Source organism: Vitis vinifera, chromosome 18 (genome assembly GCF_030704535.1).
Source record: "Vitis vinifera cultivar Pinot Noir 40024 chromosome 18, ASM3070453v1".
In the NCBI taxonomy this organism is placed as follows: domain Eukaryota; kingdom Viridiplantae; phylum Streptophyta; class Magnoliopsida; order Vitales; family Vitaceae; genus Vitis; species Vitis vinifera.
In genome coordinates, this window is record NC_081822.1 from 31263315 (window position 1) to 31282481 (window position 19167).

The following is a 19167-nucleotide window of genomic DNA, read 5'->3' on the forward strand; positions in this document are numbered from 1 at the left end:
TGCTTAAATGTTTGTGGGCATTTTGTGTTCTTATTGTTGTTCAAATCGAGGCTTAAACTCCAATTGAGGGGACTAGGGTTGAATTGGATTCTATCTGTACGCACAGATAAGTTTTGGTAGGGCTCTGTTTGGGTCTCAGGAAAGAGTGTGGAAAAAGGAGGGTAAATTGTGAAATTTGCTTTAAAATGGATTGCTTTCATGAACTGTTTTCTGAAATTTTGGGTTTCATTTAGATATTCTATGAGGAAGATGTGGGGTGTATGATTGGAGTGTTACATGGTGTTTGGTTTTTCACATTGAAATACTCTTGAGGTTCTTTTTGAAGCTGTTTTCTGTGCATTAGGTTCTTTTTATTTCAATTAAGGTGAAATTTTGAAGTTCTCCAAGTTAAAAATTCTATGTTTTCTCTTTTCGTATGATTGAATTCTATGTAGGTTTGGTCATTTCCATTGAATGTTGAATGTTGAAAATAATGAAGGAAGGAATGAAAATGGGCTGAAAATGGTTGAGAAACATATTATTGTTGCATAGTTCCAAGCATTTTCTTTTCTTTCCTGAGAACCAAATGGAGTCTGCAGAGAAAATTCGACAGATTCAATCATTTTTGAAATTTTGAAGTTGGTATATGTTCAGTTTGTGTTTGATGAAAGTCTAGTTCTTCAGTATTGCTCTTTCAGCTCTTTAGACAAGAATGGTGTCATTGATAGTAGAGTTTCTGCTTAGTCTCAAATTCGGAAAAAAGGAAAGAAAGGAGAGAAATAAAAGAAATTTTCCCAAACGTAGGAGGATTTAGATTATAAATATGGTTTGGAATTACTTATTTGAAAATGTAGGTAAGGTTCCGTTATGATCGTCACATACATAATGTGCTAGACGGTTTAAATGACGGAGATGAGGAGTTCTGTTCATGCTATTGCTATTAATGTGTCCTCTGGTCTAGGTATAGAATGTGTCTTATATGAAGTAGGATGGTTCAGGAAACTGGTTTGAATTGTGTTGAGTATGCCCCACAGGTGGAGATGACAAATGGAAAATCAGGGAAAAAACTTTATTTATAAAAGAGGGAACATAGATAGATTAGATTCAGAATTTTGCAAATTGGTTTTGGATATATTTGTTGGTATAAATTTGGTTATGAAAGTTGGTCTCCAACATATTGTTTGTAGCAGTAGGTTCCGTCAGTTGTCTGAGGAAAACTGCATGAGGTTTCTCTTGTTCCAATTTCAACAGAGGGTGAGGGAAGTTTGTCATGGCTGAGGTTCAAGTATATATCTTGGGTGGGAAAGAGATGAAAAATTAAGATGACTAAAATTCTTGTAGAAATAGGGAGTTGGGTAGGGTATATGATGATCATCAATAAAAAGAAGCAGTTGCAACTCTCAGAGATTATGATGAAATCAAAAAATCAAATGCAGCTACATCTTTTCTACAGAGTGTTGGCTCTGATGCAGGAATCCTTTCAGGCTAAGCTAATCTAAACTGATAGGTCCATAGTCATAATAAGCTGGGTACTTGATCATGAGGGTTGCCTTTGCCTTCTGTTTAGGTTGTTGTGCCCTTCTGCAACTAATCGAGTATGTTGTGGGTGTCTTAGATTATGTAATTCACAGCATCAAAAGGCCCAGAAATAGAGACTTAAAGGAGAGTTTCATTTTTGAGGAATCTATGGGCCGCTCATGCTGTATGGGTGATTTATTCTTCATAGGAACTCCAGCTTTGTCCACACCCAGTGGCAGGAAAACTCTGGAACGCTGTTGTTCAAGTAGTTGTAACCTTGTTCAAGGGTTAATTTTTGAATATCATACAAGAAATCTTGCTTGGAGCTAGACTGAATCGGTTGGTAGTTAAAAGGAATTTAGCAGGTATCACAGAGAACCAGGCACAGGAATATGCCCTCTAACATGAAATTTGAGAGGTCGAGCCCTCCCTGATTCGATCCTTTCAGGATTTGCACAGACCCTCCAATATGGAAGGGGTCCGAAGAAACATTGCTTTGAGTTGCATATTTCTTTCTTAACTAAATAATCAACTATTTGACTGGTTTCTCTACAAATTTGATGGCTTAACAAGATTGATTCATTCTTCACAATCTAGCATTAATCTCTAAATTCTCTTATCAAATTCTTAATTGAAATAAGAATATAGAACTTATTACAACGAGGGATAACAATTTCAGAGTTTTGGTGGATCCATAGGCACTTGCTGCCAGCATAACATACAGCTCGACAACTTATGAACAAATATAAGCAAAAACCAGTGTGATGAAAATGGAAGCTTGCGTGCCTACAATTTTGCACTAAATAGTTTAGTATGCTCAAGTCTGTGGACGATATCAATAATTGAACCAACAGTAGCGATGGCTGAAACTAGTAGTGAAACCATGCTCAAGCTCTGCAACATCATCCATTCACGGCTTCTTCTCTTCACCTTTGAGTGGGACAGATGCATGGTCACTGGGAAATACACCGTCAATGGCCAAAATGAAATGGCTCCTAGAAAACCCAGAACTGCATTGAAGAATGGAAGCATCATAGCAATGGTTGTGGTCAGGATGATGAAAAGGGTGCGGAGAAGAAGCTTGCAGAGGGTGAATTGGAAGAGACATGGTCTGGGGAATGGAAGCTTTATTGTATAGACATGGAGAAAGAAGCTTGTAGGTGGCCATCTTGATGCTATCCACTTCTCATATACTGTAAAGATTGGTTGTGCAAATACCTGAAAAATAGTTAGATGATGAACATCCTTAGGAAATAAACTAGGCACAAAAAATAAATTGCAAATATTCAAAGTTCTTAAAACAAACTTTTGTTCTAGGATACAAAAGAAAGTTGTTTCTGAAAAACCGTTTTCAAAAAATGTTTTTCAAAAACGGTTTTCTATTTTCAAAATTATGGATAGGTGAAGGTGAAATGGAGTAGTACCTGAAAAGATCCACTTAAATGTATAATGACAGCAAAATTAGCAAGATCAACAAGCCAAAAGGGTTCATGGAATCCAGTAAGAACATTTCCAGGAGCATCATTTCCAAAGGCCATATAACCCATGACCCCAATGGACAGATAAAATGCTGTTGTCACTCCAATGCCATATAGTGTTGCTCTCTTCATTGTTTTGTTTTCTGCTGGAGGTGATTTCAATGTATCCTTCATATAGATATCAAAAAACAAGGTGTTAGCAATTATGCCGATTACTATATACAAACCCTTCATTTAAATATGGGAAACCATGGAGAAAAACAAAACAAAGAAAAAAAAATGTTTTTAGAAACATTTTAGGAAAATGGGTAATACTATTAATCAAACAACGAACCCACACAAGTAGAAAATAAAGAGATAACAAGATTTTGAATGTGGTTTGACAATCAATGTGATCCTTATAATCCTTACATCCATAAAGTGCATAAACACTCAAGAATACACTAATTAAAAGAAATGAGAAGAGTTAAAATGATGAAACTCTTGAAAACACCTTTCAACTGTGACCTCATACTCGAAAAAAACAACTCTAAAACATAAAATGGTCTTCAATCCCTGTGAGTTGATCGAATGGCTCTATCCCTACTAGCTCAACCCCTAGCATCTCAAGTAAAGCACAATAAAACTAATTTAGGTTTCATAATCCAACAAATACTTCAAAAACATAAAAAAATTTGAAAGAAATTCACAAATGAATATGCTCATTGTTTTCACTTGCAAAAAATCAACATGCATTTTACTACCAAATAAGCCCTAAGACTCCTTCATTTTCACTTCAAGATCCAAACAAAGCGCAAGTAAAATACATTTCTCAGTATAAATCATAGTCCCCATTTCCCAAATGTACCTGAATTTCAATCAAGATATTGGCAAAGGTGTAAGCAAAGGCAATGTTTCCCAGAGCTTGGAAAGATTGCCAAACTTTAGTGGATTGAGATATGTCATTTTTTCCCACATCCACTCCAGTTAAATTGCTGGCTTTCAAGTCATGGTGTGAAGCAAATTTCTCAATGCATAAATACAAGGCGATGAATGAGTAGCCAAATGACATTGTAGCTGCAACAACTGAAAGTATTGTTATTTTCTCAAGGCTTGGAAATTGAGACAATAAAATTTCTACTCCCCCATAAATTAGCATAAACAAATTCCCCGACACTTTGGCTTTGCAATCGGCATTTGGCTCCTTCTGGTGGAAACAATTCGTTCTTTTGATAGAACTAATACAACAAACAAACATAGAGCCAGTGAAAATATATTAATTATTGAACAATAATCAATAAAAAAAATATTTCTTTTGCATGAGAAATATATATGTGTATGTAAAACCTACACCCAATCTTGTAAATATTGGTCACTTTGAGTCTAATTGAGTTCTCCTGGCTTAAAAACACGTTTATATAATTAAAAGGAATCCACATTTATATGTTGTTAAAAACTCTCTCTCCTAGCCGATGTGAGATATTACAATCAACCCCCAATACAGACATAACGTTCTCATTATGTCCCACAAGATTGTAGGACCAAATGGACATACACCCCTTACAAGGTTAAACAAACCTACATATTAAGGTTGGAGATCGGCTTTGATATCATTTATAATGACCCGCATCCAACCCTGTTAGCATTGTCTACTCTTAACCTAATGAGTCCCTCACAACTATAAAACACATTTACATAGTTAAGAGCAATGATGAAAATATCGGCATTTCGATTTTGTGAATATATCGAAGATATATCAGTGGATATTTTGGATAAAAATATTTATAGGTCCAAAATTGATCAAAACTCATGAAAATATAAGTAAAACCTCATCAAAATGTAATTAGAAGTACAATCGACATTTCAAATTTGTTTTATTCAAAAAATTGATATATGTATGATATAATTTATCATATTTGATAATAATATTATATGCATCGATAAAAAATATAAATTTTATGAGTGTACATTTATTATTAAGTTATATAATATTATTTTAAAATAATAATATGATAACATATTTAATTTTAAAATATTTTTAATATTAAAATTAGGATCCATTTTAATTTAAATGTATTCAATGATATAGACTTTTGTTTAATTTTTTCTAGACTCAATAAAAAATACTCTAAAAATTATATAAGAAGTAAAAATAGATATTTTAAAAATATTTTTTTAAAATTATAAATTTTATAAGTATACATTTATTATTAAGTTGCATAATATTATTTTACAACAATAATATGATAATGTGTTTAATTTTAAAATATATTTAATAGTAAAATTAGGACCTATTTTAATTTAAATGTATTCAATTATATTAAATAAATAATAAAACATGTATATTTTTTATATTTGATAAATATATATATATATATATATATATATATATATAATATACAAAAAAAAAGGGGGAAATTATGTTTTTATATTTTTTATAATAAATTAATTCAAATGCAAAACTAAAATAATCTTTAGTGTTTATATACATACATTTTTATTTTTATTTTCCATTGTATTTTCCCTCAAACTTTTCAAAAATCAAACAAAAGCCCAGTATCCTGCAATGCTATGACTCTCAATCTGAAGAATTTTGTATGATCATTTATGGGATTTTAAAAAATCAACAGTATGTAGTATGAAATGTAATGATATAGAAGCCATGGCCTCGGACTTTTGCAGGTAGTAATTCGAAGAGAAGAAACTCACGCCATGCTTGTAGCAGCAGTTATCACATATCCAACCATGGTACCCCAAAGAAGGATGTATTGAATAATGCCACAAATGTAGACATATCTTGTTCCTGATGAAGAAAAAGACGTACAAAAATTAATTATATAAAAGAATCAATAAAAATAAAAATAAAAAGGGGAAAAGTCTTTTATATACATTAAACTATCAAGAAAAATGTTATTGAATCACGTTTGGAGCATCTTATATTAAAACTAATTGGTGTTTAATGAAGGGAAGTCAATTTTTTTTTATGACATTCAACATCACGTCACGTGAGTTGTTTTAAAAAAGTTATCATTTGGATGATCCATTTCATCACATCACATGGACTTGTTTAGGGATGTCAACGGGGCGGATCACCCTCATCCCAATCCCGCCTCATTTATTTGAAACAATTCTCATCCCATCCCATTTAAAAAATTAAATGGGACGGGGCGGGACGAGCGAGTATGATAAATTCTTATACTTGTTCCGTTTAACTTTTTTTTTAATTTTATTTTTTTTAAATTACTTTTAAAATTTTTAATTATATTAAAATAAATATATTTTATAAATAATTAAATTATTATATATTTTCATAACTTATTTTATTAAAAATATTTTATTATTATCTATATATTAAAAATAGTAAAATAAAAATTAAATTAAATTTTAAATTTAATTTGATATATAATTGGGGTGGGGCGGGGTAATACCCGAACCCATCCCGGGTTTTTAAAAAAATTCTTAAACCCGTTTATTAAAATTAAACCCCGTCCCATTAAGGGTAGATATCCGAAAAGATCCGTCTCATTGTCATTCATATATTTGTTCCAAAAGTTATCATTTGGTTGACTCATCTCTAAACTTAAAAACGATTATATTACATCCCAACAAGTGTATATAACATGTTGTCATGCAAATTTGGGATTTCAAGCGTTGGTAAATAACCGAAAATTTGGTTTTAACCCGTACATGAATTAATGCATATGCATGGTGACATAAATACCTAAGCATGCTCTTACAGCATCACTGTAGGTGTAGTTCCGTGAGCCATGAACAGGGTCAGGAGTTCTATAACAATCCGCAAGCATACGAGCAGTGTAGTAAGTAACAACAGCAAAGGTGAAGAGGGCAAGGGGGCCAAAAAGCCATCCCATCTGAGCCACACTCCACGGCACAGCCAACACTCCTGATCCTATCACTGCTGCCACTGCATGAGCTGCAGCTGTCCACACTGTCCCTGTAAAACACACCATTTACAAAGATAAGGAATCAGTGATTTTAAACTAGGACACTGCTTAATTTATGCATGCGTTGGTCCAATGATGATTGATTGTTCTTGGAAAAAATTTATTTATTTGTAATTTAATTTAACCATAAATCATTAGAATTTTATGTGAAGTTAAAGGATATTTGTTTATTAATTAACTATTTTGAGCGCAGGTAGTTAAGGTTTTAGGGATTAGTCTATATGTTTTTCATGATGGTGCAACTTTTTCCTAAACACTACAAGTTCATTTGGCAGTATTTTAGGAACGTTTTTAGCTTTAAAATGTCTTTGAGAAAAAATTAAATGTTTGACAAAATTTAAGAAATACTTTTAAAAACATGAAAAATTGCTTCTACTATTAGAAAATTACTTGTAATGTTTTTTAGAGAAACACTTTATAGGTAATTATCCTAAAAATACTTTTAGTAGAAACACCTTCAAACACATTTTATGTCTAATTTTCAAAAAATTTGAGAAGAAACGTAAGAGAAAGATAATAGAAAAGAAAAGTAGGAAAAAATAAATAAAAATAAAAAATAAAAAATTTATTTTTATATCAAATTTCAAACATATTTGACTTATTTTCTTTTATATAAAAATTAAATAATTTAAAAATATAAAAGTTTCTCACTGATTTTAATTATATTTAACTTTTTTTTATATTTTTTATAGTAGAACCAAATAGAAGAAAAATCATTTTGCTAATATTTCTTTCTTTTCTTTAGTGTTTTTCGAATCAAACAAAACCTAAATTTCTATTCAAAATGTCAACTAAAACTCCATTTGATAGTTATTTTAAGAAGCGTTTTTAACATTTCTAATACTTGAAAATTTTTATATTTCAAATACAAAAAATACTAAAAATAAGCATACTCTAAGTTACTTTTCTATATATATATATATATATTAAAGCAACTTATACTTGTGTATTAACAAGTTGTGACATATGAAAGTTACTAAATGAAGTCGACAAGTAAAATAATGTTTAAAAATAATTTAAAACTTAATGATTTTAACAGTATTATGTGCTTTGGGGTGGTGCATTCCACTTATCGATTGAGGTCATCTTCCTTGTTTGTTTTTGATCTTTTACATGTCTACTCAAGTTAAAAGTCCTCTTTCTTCTTATCTTTTCTTATAAAGGATTACTGATTAAAGTTTTACTTTGAGGGATGATGTTTTCCACTAATTAATAAAGTCATTGTGTTATTCTCTTTTCTTTCAAATGTCTCCTCCACTTAAAAGACATTTTTGTTAGTATGTTTCTTACGAAATGTTTGATTAAAGTCGCCTTCCTGTTTTCCTTTTTCTTTTTCTTTCAAATGTCTATTCAAGCTAAAGTTATTTTTCTTGTTATGTTTTCTTTTAAAATGTTCTATAGACTAAAGGTGTCTTTTTTTTCTTTTCTCTTTTTTTTTGGTCTATTGAAGTCTACCCAAGTCATTTTTCTTGTTGCCTCTGTTTTGAAATATCTACCAATTTAGTTGCCAATGGTGGTAGAATCTCAATATTGAAATTATAGAAATTTTTAGTGATAAGCTTCCTAATATTTTAAATAAATAATCCTTAGATTTCTTTTCTTAGTATTTATTTTTAATTAAAATTTAAATTCTACCATATTTTGAGAGGAAGAAGTTGCAAAAAGATTACAATATATGAAAGAAGAAGGTGATTTTTATTTTTATTTTTTTTCATATTTTATGAGATAATTTGTTAGGTGTTGTGGGCAAGTACTAACATGTGCTGTTTGGTCCAAGTGGGTGGGACATGATCACCATTTAGACTCCAAAGTTATTGGGCAATTTATAATGGACCAAATCATTATCTACTTTATTAATTGTCACATGGACCAATCCATTCCACTTTAGGGTTCAATGATTCTTTCTTCATCCCAACTTTACCTGTCTTCGATTTATGCAAAAAAAAAAAAATAATAAATAATACTAAAGTTGTTGGATATTATCTTCTATTTTATATGATAGCTATTTTTTTTTTAAAAAAAATGTAAAACATATTTAGTAATATGCACTTTTTCAAATAATTAAAAATTATTGGACATAGTCTCACATTTAAAATAGCGCAATATATATATATATATATATATATATATATATATATATATATATATTTGTTAACATGTTCAAAATTGTTTCATTAAGGCTTCGTTCTTGAAAATCTTGAAGGAAAACACGAAAAAAGAGAAAACAAAGAAGAAAAATAGAAAAAATATATATAAAAATAAAAAATCAATTTAAAATTAATAAATTGTTTTTATATACTATTTCAGATTATCTTACTTATTTTAAATTTTTTATATAAAAATTAAATAATAGAAAAATAAATAAATTTCTAACCAATTTGAATTATATTTGATTTTCTTTAAAAGTTCATTTTTTTTTAGCATTTTGTATCTTTCTTTAATACTCAACGAAATCAAACAAAATCTAATGTTTTTTTAAACAAATAATTTTTAATGCTAAAATAATTTTTTTAATCATGCTTTAGTAATTGAATGTGATTCAAAACTAGGTACTTTTGTATGTTTTTCCTTTTCAAACTAAAAAATACTTTTAAAAGAGAGAGAGAGAGAGAGAAGGTTTTGGCCATGGAAATGACAAATTTCTTTTTCTTTGTACATATATAGTGGACCAAGTCATGAGCTTCATTATTGTGACATTGAGCATTCGACTTCACTTTTCAGTACAATAATTGTTTAAGCTTTGTTCCCAGGCTTGTCGTGGAAGTGTTCGAAAAAAAAAAAAATATATATATATATATATATATAGATATATATACAAATGATTGAAAATATATGGTGTGGTTCAACAAGCTTCTTTTTCAAAGATCCTGATATGTAAAAGCTATAGATGGTGTGATCAAAAGATATTAAAACAACCACATTGAAGATCTGTTTATGCTATTATGAAGATTTATTTATTATTTTTTTTTAAAAAAAGTTTAATTTCACAAGTTAGAAAAGAGATTAAGACTTGTTTTATAATTATTTTTAAAAATTGTTCTCTAATATTTTATAAAACAAAAAGTGAATCTGAAATATCTTTAACCTGTTTTTAACATTTTTAAAATAATTTTTATACATACTACTTTATTTTTAATCATTTTATATACTTATATAATTATTTTCTAAAACAATCCTTAGAAAATAAGTTAAAACAATTAAAAGATATTTTCTGAAAACATCCGATTATTTGTACTTAAAACAAAAAATAAAAAATAATTTTCTAATTATTAAATACATTTTCCCTTTTTTTTGTTTTAAAAAATAGAAAATCGTTTTCGAAAACACTTGCCTAAAAGATCCTAAAATTCAAATTCTAAAAAAAAATGAACAAATAAATAAAAATAGTAACAGCAAGAAATGAATCTCAAGGATTACTAACATCAAACTACACCCTTGGAATGAATAATTATAATGAAAAATCATGTTTAATTCCCAATCACACACAAACATTTGCCAAATGCATATCCCTTAGCTAATAATAAGACGAGGAAAAGAAAAAACAAAACAGAATGATAGAAAGACAAGATCATTTTCTCCGGTTCTTTAGATGCTATGAAAAAAATGGAATGAATGAATTGTATGAAGCACACCATGAAAGCATTAAACTATGAAATTGCAAGAATATTTATAATTGGCTCAAAGTAATTTCCAAGAAAAAAAACGATAATGAAATGAAAAATACCTGTTCTTGCCCGTCCATCGTCGTCCATCTAAGCAAAAACTTCAAATATTATAACTTCTTAATCACTAAAAGATCAAGGATATGAAGCACAAAATGAAATCCTACTCTCTAGCTCTAGACAAATAATGGAGCTTGTTCTTCTTCGGTTGCCTCATTGGCCAATATATATACATATATATGTACAAAGCTAAACCATTATTCGCAGGCATTCACCTTCTAATAATTAACTCTCTGACCTTCATAAATTCCATAGTGTACAATGCCCCACACTTAGAAATAATGACTAGGTTTGTACTTCATTTTCTACTCAATTTTAACCAGATTTTATGGAAAGCAGAGAGAATTGTACTAAAGATGAAACAATATGTTTCTTTCCATCAGTCAATCTATTTATTTCTTAATTTTTTTAATAAATTGCCATGGTCTTTTTGATGACCTACTTTTCATAAAGGCAAAGAAAAAAATATAAATATAAAAAAATATAAAAAAATAAAAATAAAAGAAGGGGATATATTGCAACCCTTAAAAGAAAAATGAAACACAATTAGCCATCCTTGAAATGATCCAAAACATGATGGAGTCAAGCTCCAAATAAAACTGATACCAGTGAAGCCTTTAGATGAATGAAAACCCATCAAAACCCTAAGTACAAGGTTTAAATCTCTTCAAAGCCACCTCTCTGCAATCACTACAAATTTCCACTCAGGTCAAATTCCCACAACCCTAGATTTTCAAGTGCTCTCCATAGTGTCTTCTCATATTTCACATCAAATATATCTTTCTAACTTTTTGAACGTGCGCTTTATAAAGCCAACAAGACGTTTGGTCTCCCCACTACTTTATGACAATTTATAATTTACAAAAAATGGTAAAATGATAGAGTAATAAAATACAATAATATGAAAGATAAATTGCAACTCTAAAGTTTCATCCTCTTATCCCCCTACATTGAGACAGAAAATGATTGGCAAAAGATGTGCATATATTAATGTAGAAGTATAGGAATACATAGATTACTCCTACACATAAGGTTTGATAGTTGATTGCTCTTAATTTGTGGGTGAGATTGAGGCTTTCTTAAAATACCTTTACAAGATGGTGCTTTTGTCCGAAACACCAGTCATGGACACAAGAATGGCAAAACGGGACTTCAACAATAGTTTGGTAGGCACATCAACAAATTGATTGTTAGTGGACATGTGAGTAACATGGAAAGAACCAATAGTAACTATGTCCCACATAAAATGATAGTCAAAAGTAATATGCTTCATTTTTTGAATGAAATATGGCATTTGGACACAAGTACGTAATGTTAATGCATGTTACCACAAAGAAGGTGAGGAGGCTTGGGAAAAGAGGGATACTTAACTCATGGAGAAGATTGGTGATCCATGTGATTTCAATAGCTACTGAGGCAATAGAATGATAATTGGTTTTAGTAGGGAGTGAGCAACAATCCGTTACTTTTAGAGCATTAAGAAATTGGATTTCCCCTAAGGAAGAGAACATATGCTGAAATAGAAGTACAATTATCATGATGGCCTGTCTAATCAGTATTTGAATAGCCATTCAAGTGTAGTGGTTAGATACAACGAAGAAGGAGACCATAGTCCAAAGTGTATATGAGGTATCGTAGGAGAAATTTAGCCATTGTCTGGTGGGTTTGATTTGGAGCAGGCATGTATTGTGCCAATTTGTTAATGCCATAAGTGATATTAAGTTTAGATATAGAGAAGTATTACATGCTTCTGATTAGACTATGGTACTTAGAGGCATCAACTTGCAAAGAGCAGGAGGTCATTGGCATTTTTTTTTTTAGAGAGGAATAGCCTAGATGTTGAAGGACTTACATCCACACCAAGACAAAAATGAAGATGAATGTGATATTTGATTGAGAATTGATTGAAGAGGGTGGTATTAACATGTCGAATAAACTATAGAGAGTTCCCAAAATTTACTGGTTACCCATATGGATCAAGGTCGTAGCAAGAATTCACAAATCCTAAAGATAAAATAAAGGTCTTGAGTTAAGTGAACCAAGTCTGAGGTCCTTACTTCAAGCTTTAAGCTAACTTGTGAAAGCAATAGACATGATTAGGTCAAGTTTGTTCGATGAAGAAAAGGTTGCATGTGACATAAAACTTCTTCATGAAGATGCCCATAGAAAGATGCATTATTAACATCTAATTGATGCACTCCCCATCTATAAGAAAGAGTAATAAAGAGAATAATTTGAATTGTTGTAGGCTATATTACAAGAGTAAATGTCTCATGATAATCTAGGTTAGGTCATTCATGAAAACCCTAGCAAAAAGGTGAGTCATGTATTGAGCAATGCTACCATTGAGATTTCATTTTATATGGAAGACCTATTTACAACTAATGACATTTTGATGAGTTTCACAAGGAATTAACTCCCATATACCATTTAAAACAAGTGCATGCATAAAGCTTTTCACACATAGCATTTCCATTCTTCGCGTTTAAGAGTTTGGGTTACAATTATGGGTTTAGGTGTTAAAAGGGATGAGACACTTGGGGCAATAAGGGAGAAAATTTTATTTCACTTGAAGATGTTATTCTTGAAACTTTTCTACATGGTATGAGTTAGATATAGAAAGGGGGATCAATGCCAAAGAGTATACTATTGAAAAGTTGTTGGGAATACCTGGATATCTCCATTCCTAGCTTTGGATCATTAAAGTGCATGACAAAACTTTTTTTGGGGACCTTTAGATCTAACAAGTAGAAGCAAGAGCATATTAAAAACTTAGATCTAAAGGTTCATAGGGAGGGAGAGTTGTTTGGGGCTTTTTGGGTTTGGGAATTTACAAATCTACCCTTCATTAGTCAATCACGTGTACAACATGTGATATATTTGTCCACTTAAAATAACACCATCCAATGAAAAAGGCAAGTGCTACAATTTAAGAATCTTGGGATACATGTATTCAATTTTAAACCTAAGAGGGCAATGTGCAAAACATGGGATAGGTTGAGGTGTAAAGTGTATTTAACCCTTTTATTTATTATGACTTTGATTGCCTTTATTTATCCTTATTGACATTAATTATCTTTTGAGCATTCACGCCCTTATTACTTGCATTATACATTACTTAGATGCATTAAGAGTTGTATAGAAGATTCAAGTCCTGAGTCTCTTGCAAGATAATTTGTTCAAAATCAATTTATGGATTAGGGTAATCCATCAGAGACAATAGTGCATTACCTCTTAATTAAAAAGATGATTTGTCTTGATCATCAAGATGGTTTTCCTATGTTGAATACACTAGTATTTATAATTACACATTAGACATTATTTGTAGTGAATCATGACATTGGTTATAGGGTAATCATGATTCACCAAGCTTCTACACTATATAGATTTTTAACTTTGAAAGTATATTAAGTCTATGCTCAAATTAATAAAAGGTTTTAGCCTATGGGTAAGATCTTAAGGTGGTTATATATTCTTTATAAACTGGGTTATTGTTGATAAAAACCAATAGCTATAAGTATTCATGATAAAGGCACCATGATAACTAATGAGATTGAGATAGTGTGTCATCTTGGTATCATCCAAATAACATGTGCTTAGGAAAATTATGGTTGTGTGGAATTTGACATATTCTCTTTGTGAGCTAACATATGTGAGTTGATCACATAATAAGAGGATTTGTAACTTAAGGAATGGAAAGACAATCTTGAGAGGATGATAGTACATCCCTCATTAGATTACAAATACCAATTCCTAGGGAGCTTACATGTAGTAGATAGTAGGTCACAAACTCAAGCTTTGTGTCGTTGTAATATCATATGATAATGAAGTTTACTTTGTGTAGTGGCATGTTGGGTCAACTTCAAAATTAGATTTTGAGGAAGCTAGTATTTTTCTATAGGTCCTAGTGATCCCTGTTTGGGCTTCTAATTTATAGTGGCACATTTATTTGAGGAAAGTATTGATTTGTAATTTATAAGTGTGCATAAAGGTGTTTTGATAAAAATACAAGGTAGCACTAGATTTTATGAATGATATTTTTGAGTTAAGCTAGTTAATTAATTAAAACCCAATAGAACTAATTAATTAATTGATTAGGACCTAAGTTGGATGATTGGAGCCAAAATATATGCTTCAATGACACATATATGACATGATTTATGCAATATAAAAGGTTCAAATCATCCAACTTAAATTAAATTGATTATAAGATGTTAGTTATGAATTTAAATTCTATTTTAAGCCTAATTATAGGTTTAAGAGATGAAAAAATGATAAGTGTCAAACTCATTATCAATGAAGGAAGTAAAAGAGGTTAAACATGCATAATCGAGAGATTAGGGCCTTATGAACCATGAAAAGTCTAAGCAAGGGTATAATGAGCGAGTCATAGGCATGAAATATTAGCAACAGATATCATGGAGTGAGATAGAGTGCAGTAGCCATAATGGAGGAGGTTTAAAGTAAATGCAATCAAGTTCACATGGAAATTTGGAACTCGAAATCTGGCAACAACATGTTCTTTGAATTTGAGGTGAAATTTTGAGTACTTTCTAATGTCATTTTAGGTTATGTTATATATTGTTTCAAAGATCAAGGAGTCATCAAACGATGTGCGAATCGAAGCTAAAACAAAGAAGTTATGCATATTTGAAGCGAATTGGACAGAGAATAATGCTAAGTTCAAAATTGTTAACTTGAATTCACAATGGTTTTTGATCATTTAGAACTCAAAAAAATGCAATGAAACTTTTGGCTGAGCTTGAGTTCAAACCCTCTTACTTACTTCGAGCAAGAGATATGCATTTCAAACTTGAAAATATGGTAAACATGAATGAGTAGTGAGTGAGTTTGAAATTCATAGTGAATTTTGAACTCACCATGGTGATTTCGAATTGGTCATCTTTCTTCCACTTATGAGTTCAAAATTGATTTGGAACTCCTCTCAATTTCAAATTTAGCCACTGGTGATCAAGTTTGAAGCTTTGAAATATGTCGAAACAAGTTCCAAATGGCTTCATTTAACTCAAAATGCATGATACTCACTTAGAACTCGTAATATTTTAAGTCTTCTACGTTATCTATGACTTTTCTTTCTAATAAGTGGCCAGTGGAAGTGTGCCACATGTGAGGTTATTAAATTCACTATATAAACTCTTTTCATTCTAGGTTTATGAGAGAAAATGGGAGAAGAGAAGGAACATAGGTAAGAAGATTGATTTATTTTCTTAAAATTCTTTAATAAAGTTTTAGGTTTTATTTTATTTTCCTTTTCAATCTTTCCATTTTATTTTCTTGGTAAACTAAACATGGGTTGTAAGAAGAAATCATCCACCATGTTTAGTTAACTGGATTGATCTGAAAATGCTAACATGAAAGTGAAGGATCCAAAAAAGAGTACAAAGAAACGGCGATGTGTTGAATGATCTGATTATGTTTTCAACTTTTAATTGGTAAGAATAAATCCTCTATGTTAAATCTCCTAAAATAAATTATAGAGGATTATTATCAAGATATAAGTGATTCTTAAGAAGATCTTGATTACCAGTTATTATAACTTGATTAACAAATCTAATGATCAAATTTACAAAGATATATATGTACTTTTAATTAAATAAAATTTAAAATAAAAATTAACCGTCATATCTAATTGGTTTGAGTTATAAATCATGAATCTTTAGTCCTACCCTTCTGAGTTTTATCGGGGAATAATACAATAGATTATTATCCAATACTAATGATTCTTGGTAACTTTTGATTATTATTATCCTAATTTTCTCTATCCTTATCTTTACCAAAACAAAGTTACAATTAGTATAAAAGGTTAAAAAGTTTTAAATAATTAAAGAGGACCTGTGACCCAATCCTCTCAAATATTTCAACAATGTCAAAAAATGGAAATGAGATGAGATGAGGCAAAAGTTGGTTTGCAGTAGACTCCAAGTCCTTTGAAATTTATGTGGATGTGTTTGGGGAGAAACTCAAGGGGACCATTGTGGAAAGAAGTAGAGGTTTTACATTGTGGATCAGGCTTGGGAGTCTCGGTTTGTGTTGTCTGTTGGAAAGAGTGGAGGTTTGTTAAAAGCTAGGAGGATGGATGTAGGAAGTTTAAACTGGAACATCGTGCAAATAAAGCAGGTAGGTTCTTATTGTGTTTTGTGGTTGACTCGGAAGCAAAGAAGTATTGTTTACTATTCCCGGAGGAGAAAGACATTTTGGGAGATTGGGCCTTATTGGCTTAAAAGCTCCACTCTTTTAGAATATTAACAAGTGATGAGCCAAGAGGAGTCTTTGATTTCTTTAGGAGAAAGAGTAGAGTTGGGGTTTTTGAGGGAAAGACAAAAAATTCCTATGTTGATGCAGTGAAATCAAGAGCTAGAAGATTAGGAGAAGTAGTGTGGCTATAGTTGGGGGAAAAAGATGTGCTAAGCTTAAGGGAGTTGTTGGACCGGTGTCAAGTTGGAAAATGGGGAGTGTCTCTAGTGTCAGCTCCAGACTTGTTTACTTTAGGCACCTGGGGAAGATCTCATTGGAACCTTAAAGGAGGGGTGAAGTTTGCGAGGCTAGGGGCCCCCTTCATATTGATCGAGTTTGAGAATAAAGCAGAGGCAAAAAAAAGTGTTACTAAAAGGGCTTCGTTGTTTTAAGGAATCGTTTCTACACTTGGTAAGGTAGGACCCAAAAGTAGGGTGTTCTAAAAATTGTGAGCAAGTTAAGGAAGCTTGGATGAGAGTAGTAGGTTTACCGTTGCATTTATAGAGTCGAGAAGTGTTTAGAAAGATTAAGGAAGGTTGTGTGGGGTTTGTTGCAGTGGATGAAAACATTGTTGCTTTTAAAGAGCTTCAATGGGCTAGAATTTTAGTGAAATCTGAGTGGTTAAAGTGGCCAAGCTCTTTGCAGGTGGTAGTTGGCTCTTCTTGTTTTTCTATTTAACTGTGTCAAAAGTTCTTCCAGTGATTAGAAGTGGGATGAGAAATGAGTAGGAGGTTAGGGATGATGGAGGGATGGTTCACACGCCATTTGTAATGTGGAGTAAGTACAGACTCATTGGCAGTCTGCAAAGGTGGCTATGACGTGCAAAATTGGAGAAGTTTGTTGCAGAAAAGATAGGAAGGTTGCTTCCTCTGACTGTGTCAACAAGAGGGCGAATGACAAAGGGATAAAAGGAATTGTGGAATATGATAAAGAGAAGGTCTCAGTTGACGAGCCTGTTGCCCAAGGTAGTAGATCTTTGGGTTGGGTTTTGAAGTTGGATGTAGAGAGGAGACCCATCTAGTCTGAGGAGGGCCAAGCCAGCAGCACTTTAAAAGACCCCCTGGAAGTGGGTCGACCCATGTCTGAGTCTTTAAAAGGTCCAGTGTTGGTGAGCCAACCCTCTTTTGTAGCCTTGAATAGGGCTAGGGCTCGCGAGGGCCTTAGAGACGTTGACTGTGGGAGGCTATACGGGGATGTTTTTGGCATCCAAATGGGGTCATCTCCACTGGTTCCAAATCTTACAGAGATTACCAACAAAGCTTTAATGGAAGAGGCCTTCAAATACACAGACTATCATCCTTGTTCTCTGTTCTCTTTGGAAAAGCGGGATTTTTCTTCTTCTTCTACTTCTTCTAGGCGGGATGGGGCAATCGTGTTCATTGATGGGGGTTTCGAACAGGGTTGTGTTTCAGAAGAAGTTGGGGTAGTAGGTTTGGGCCCTTTAAGGGTGATTTTGGCGAATGGGAGGGAGACGGAGGTTTCTGGTTATTCGGGTAAGGTTATTGGAGTTGTTGATAAGGTAAGAGAGGATGTTTCGGAAAGGGCTATACAAGAGGTTGTGGAGGAGATGGTCAAAGCGGGTGAGCCGTGTTGGTATTCTAGTTGCTTGGCTAAGTTTAGCCGCTGCTTAGGAATGCTAACAAAAGGTTTCGAATGGGATATTTTGATTTTGTTAAAAATGATGAAAGAGATGAAACATCAGAAAAGGAAATTGGATGGTAGGAAAAAGAAAAAATTGGAGTCGTCATAGTTTGAAAGGGAGTTGAGAAAGCTAGAATGTACTATGAATTATCTTGGAGGGGGAGGAGGAGGAGAAGTGGAGGGGGGGGGGGGGGTAGTTTTTGCAGGTCTAGATGAAGATTCGGTTGCTTTCCTGGAATGTAAGATGGGTTAATAATTGTGACAAGAGAAAAGTGATCAAAACTTTGATAAAGAATAATAGAGTGGATTTGGTTTATTTACAAAAGACCAAGATCTAAGAAATGTCAAAGAGTCTTGTTCGTAGTTTAGGAGTGGGAAGATTTCTAGATTGGGGAGTTGTGGATTCAAGGGATGCTACTGGAGGTATAGTGGTGTTATGGGATAATAGGGTGTTGGAATTGGTCGACTTAGAAAATGGAGTGTTCTCAATCTCTTGCCACTTTAAGAATTGTGAGGATGGCTTCATTTGGACCTTTATAGGGGTTTATGGCCCGACCCTGAAGAGGGATAGGGAGTGTTTTTGGGGTGAGTTAGGGGGCATAAAGGTTCTTTGGAATGGGCCTTGGTGTG

The 19167-nt window shown here is 32.1% G+C and overlaps 1 protein-coding gene across 1 annotated transcript; it reads right to left on the reverse strand.

The window, feature by feature from the left end:
* Window positions 1-2079: 2079 nt before the first annotated feature.
* Window positions 2080-10866, reverse strand: LOC100253326 (amino acid permease 8). Its single transcript, XM_002280092.5, has 6 exons — window positions 10644-10866; window positions 6676-6909; window positions 5664-5757; window positions 3823-4192; window positions 2922-3143; window positions 2080-2715 (listed from the first exon to the last, which is right to left on the reverse strand). Exons 1-6 carry the CDS (start codon window positions 10669-10671, stop codon window positions 2284-2286), a joined length of 1380 nt encoding a protein of 459 aa, XP_002280128.1. The 5' UTR covers window positions 10672-10866; the 3' UTR covers window positions 2080-2283.
* Between the last annotated feature and the right edge of the window lie 8301 nt (window positions 10867-19167).

What these genes read in the sequence shown, in the direction of transcription:
- LOC100253326 (XM_002280092.5), bottom strand. Translation starts at nt 10,671, where the DNA reads ATGGACGACGATGGACGGGCAAGAACAG. An exon ending in ACTGCTGCTACAAGCATGGC is followed by an intron (nt 4,193 to 5,663) that starts GTGAGTTTCTTC and finishes TTGTTGTATTAG; the next exon opens with TTCTATCAAAAGAACGAATT. An exon ending in ATTTAAGTGGATCTTTTCAG is followed by an intron (nt 2,716 to 2,921) that starts GTACTACTCCAT and finishes ACTATTTTTCAG; the next exon opens with GTATTTGCACAACCAATCTT.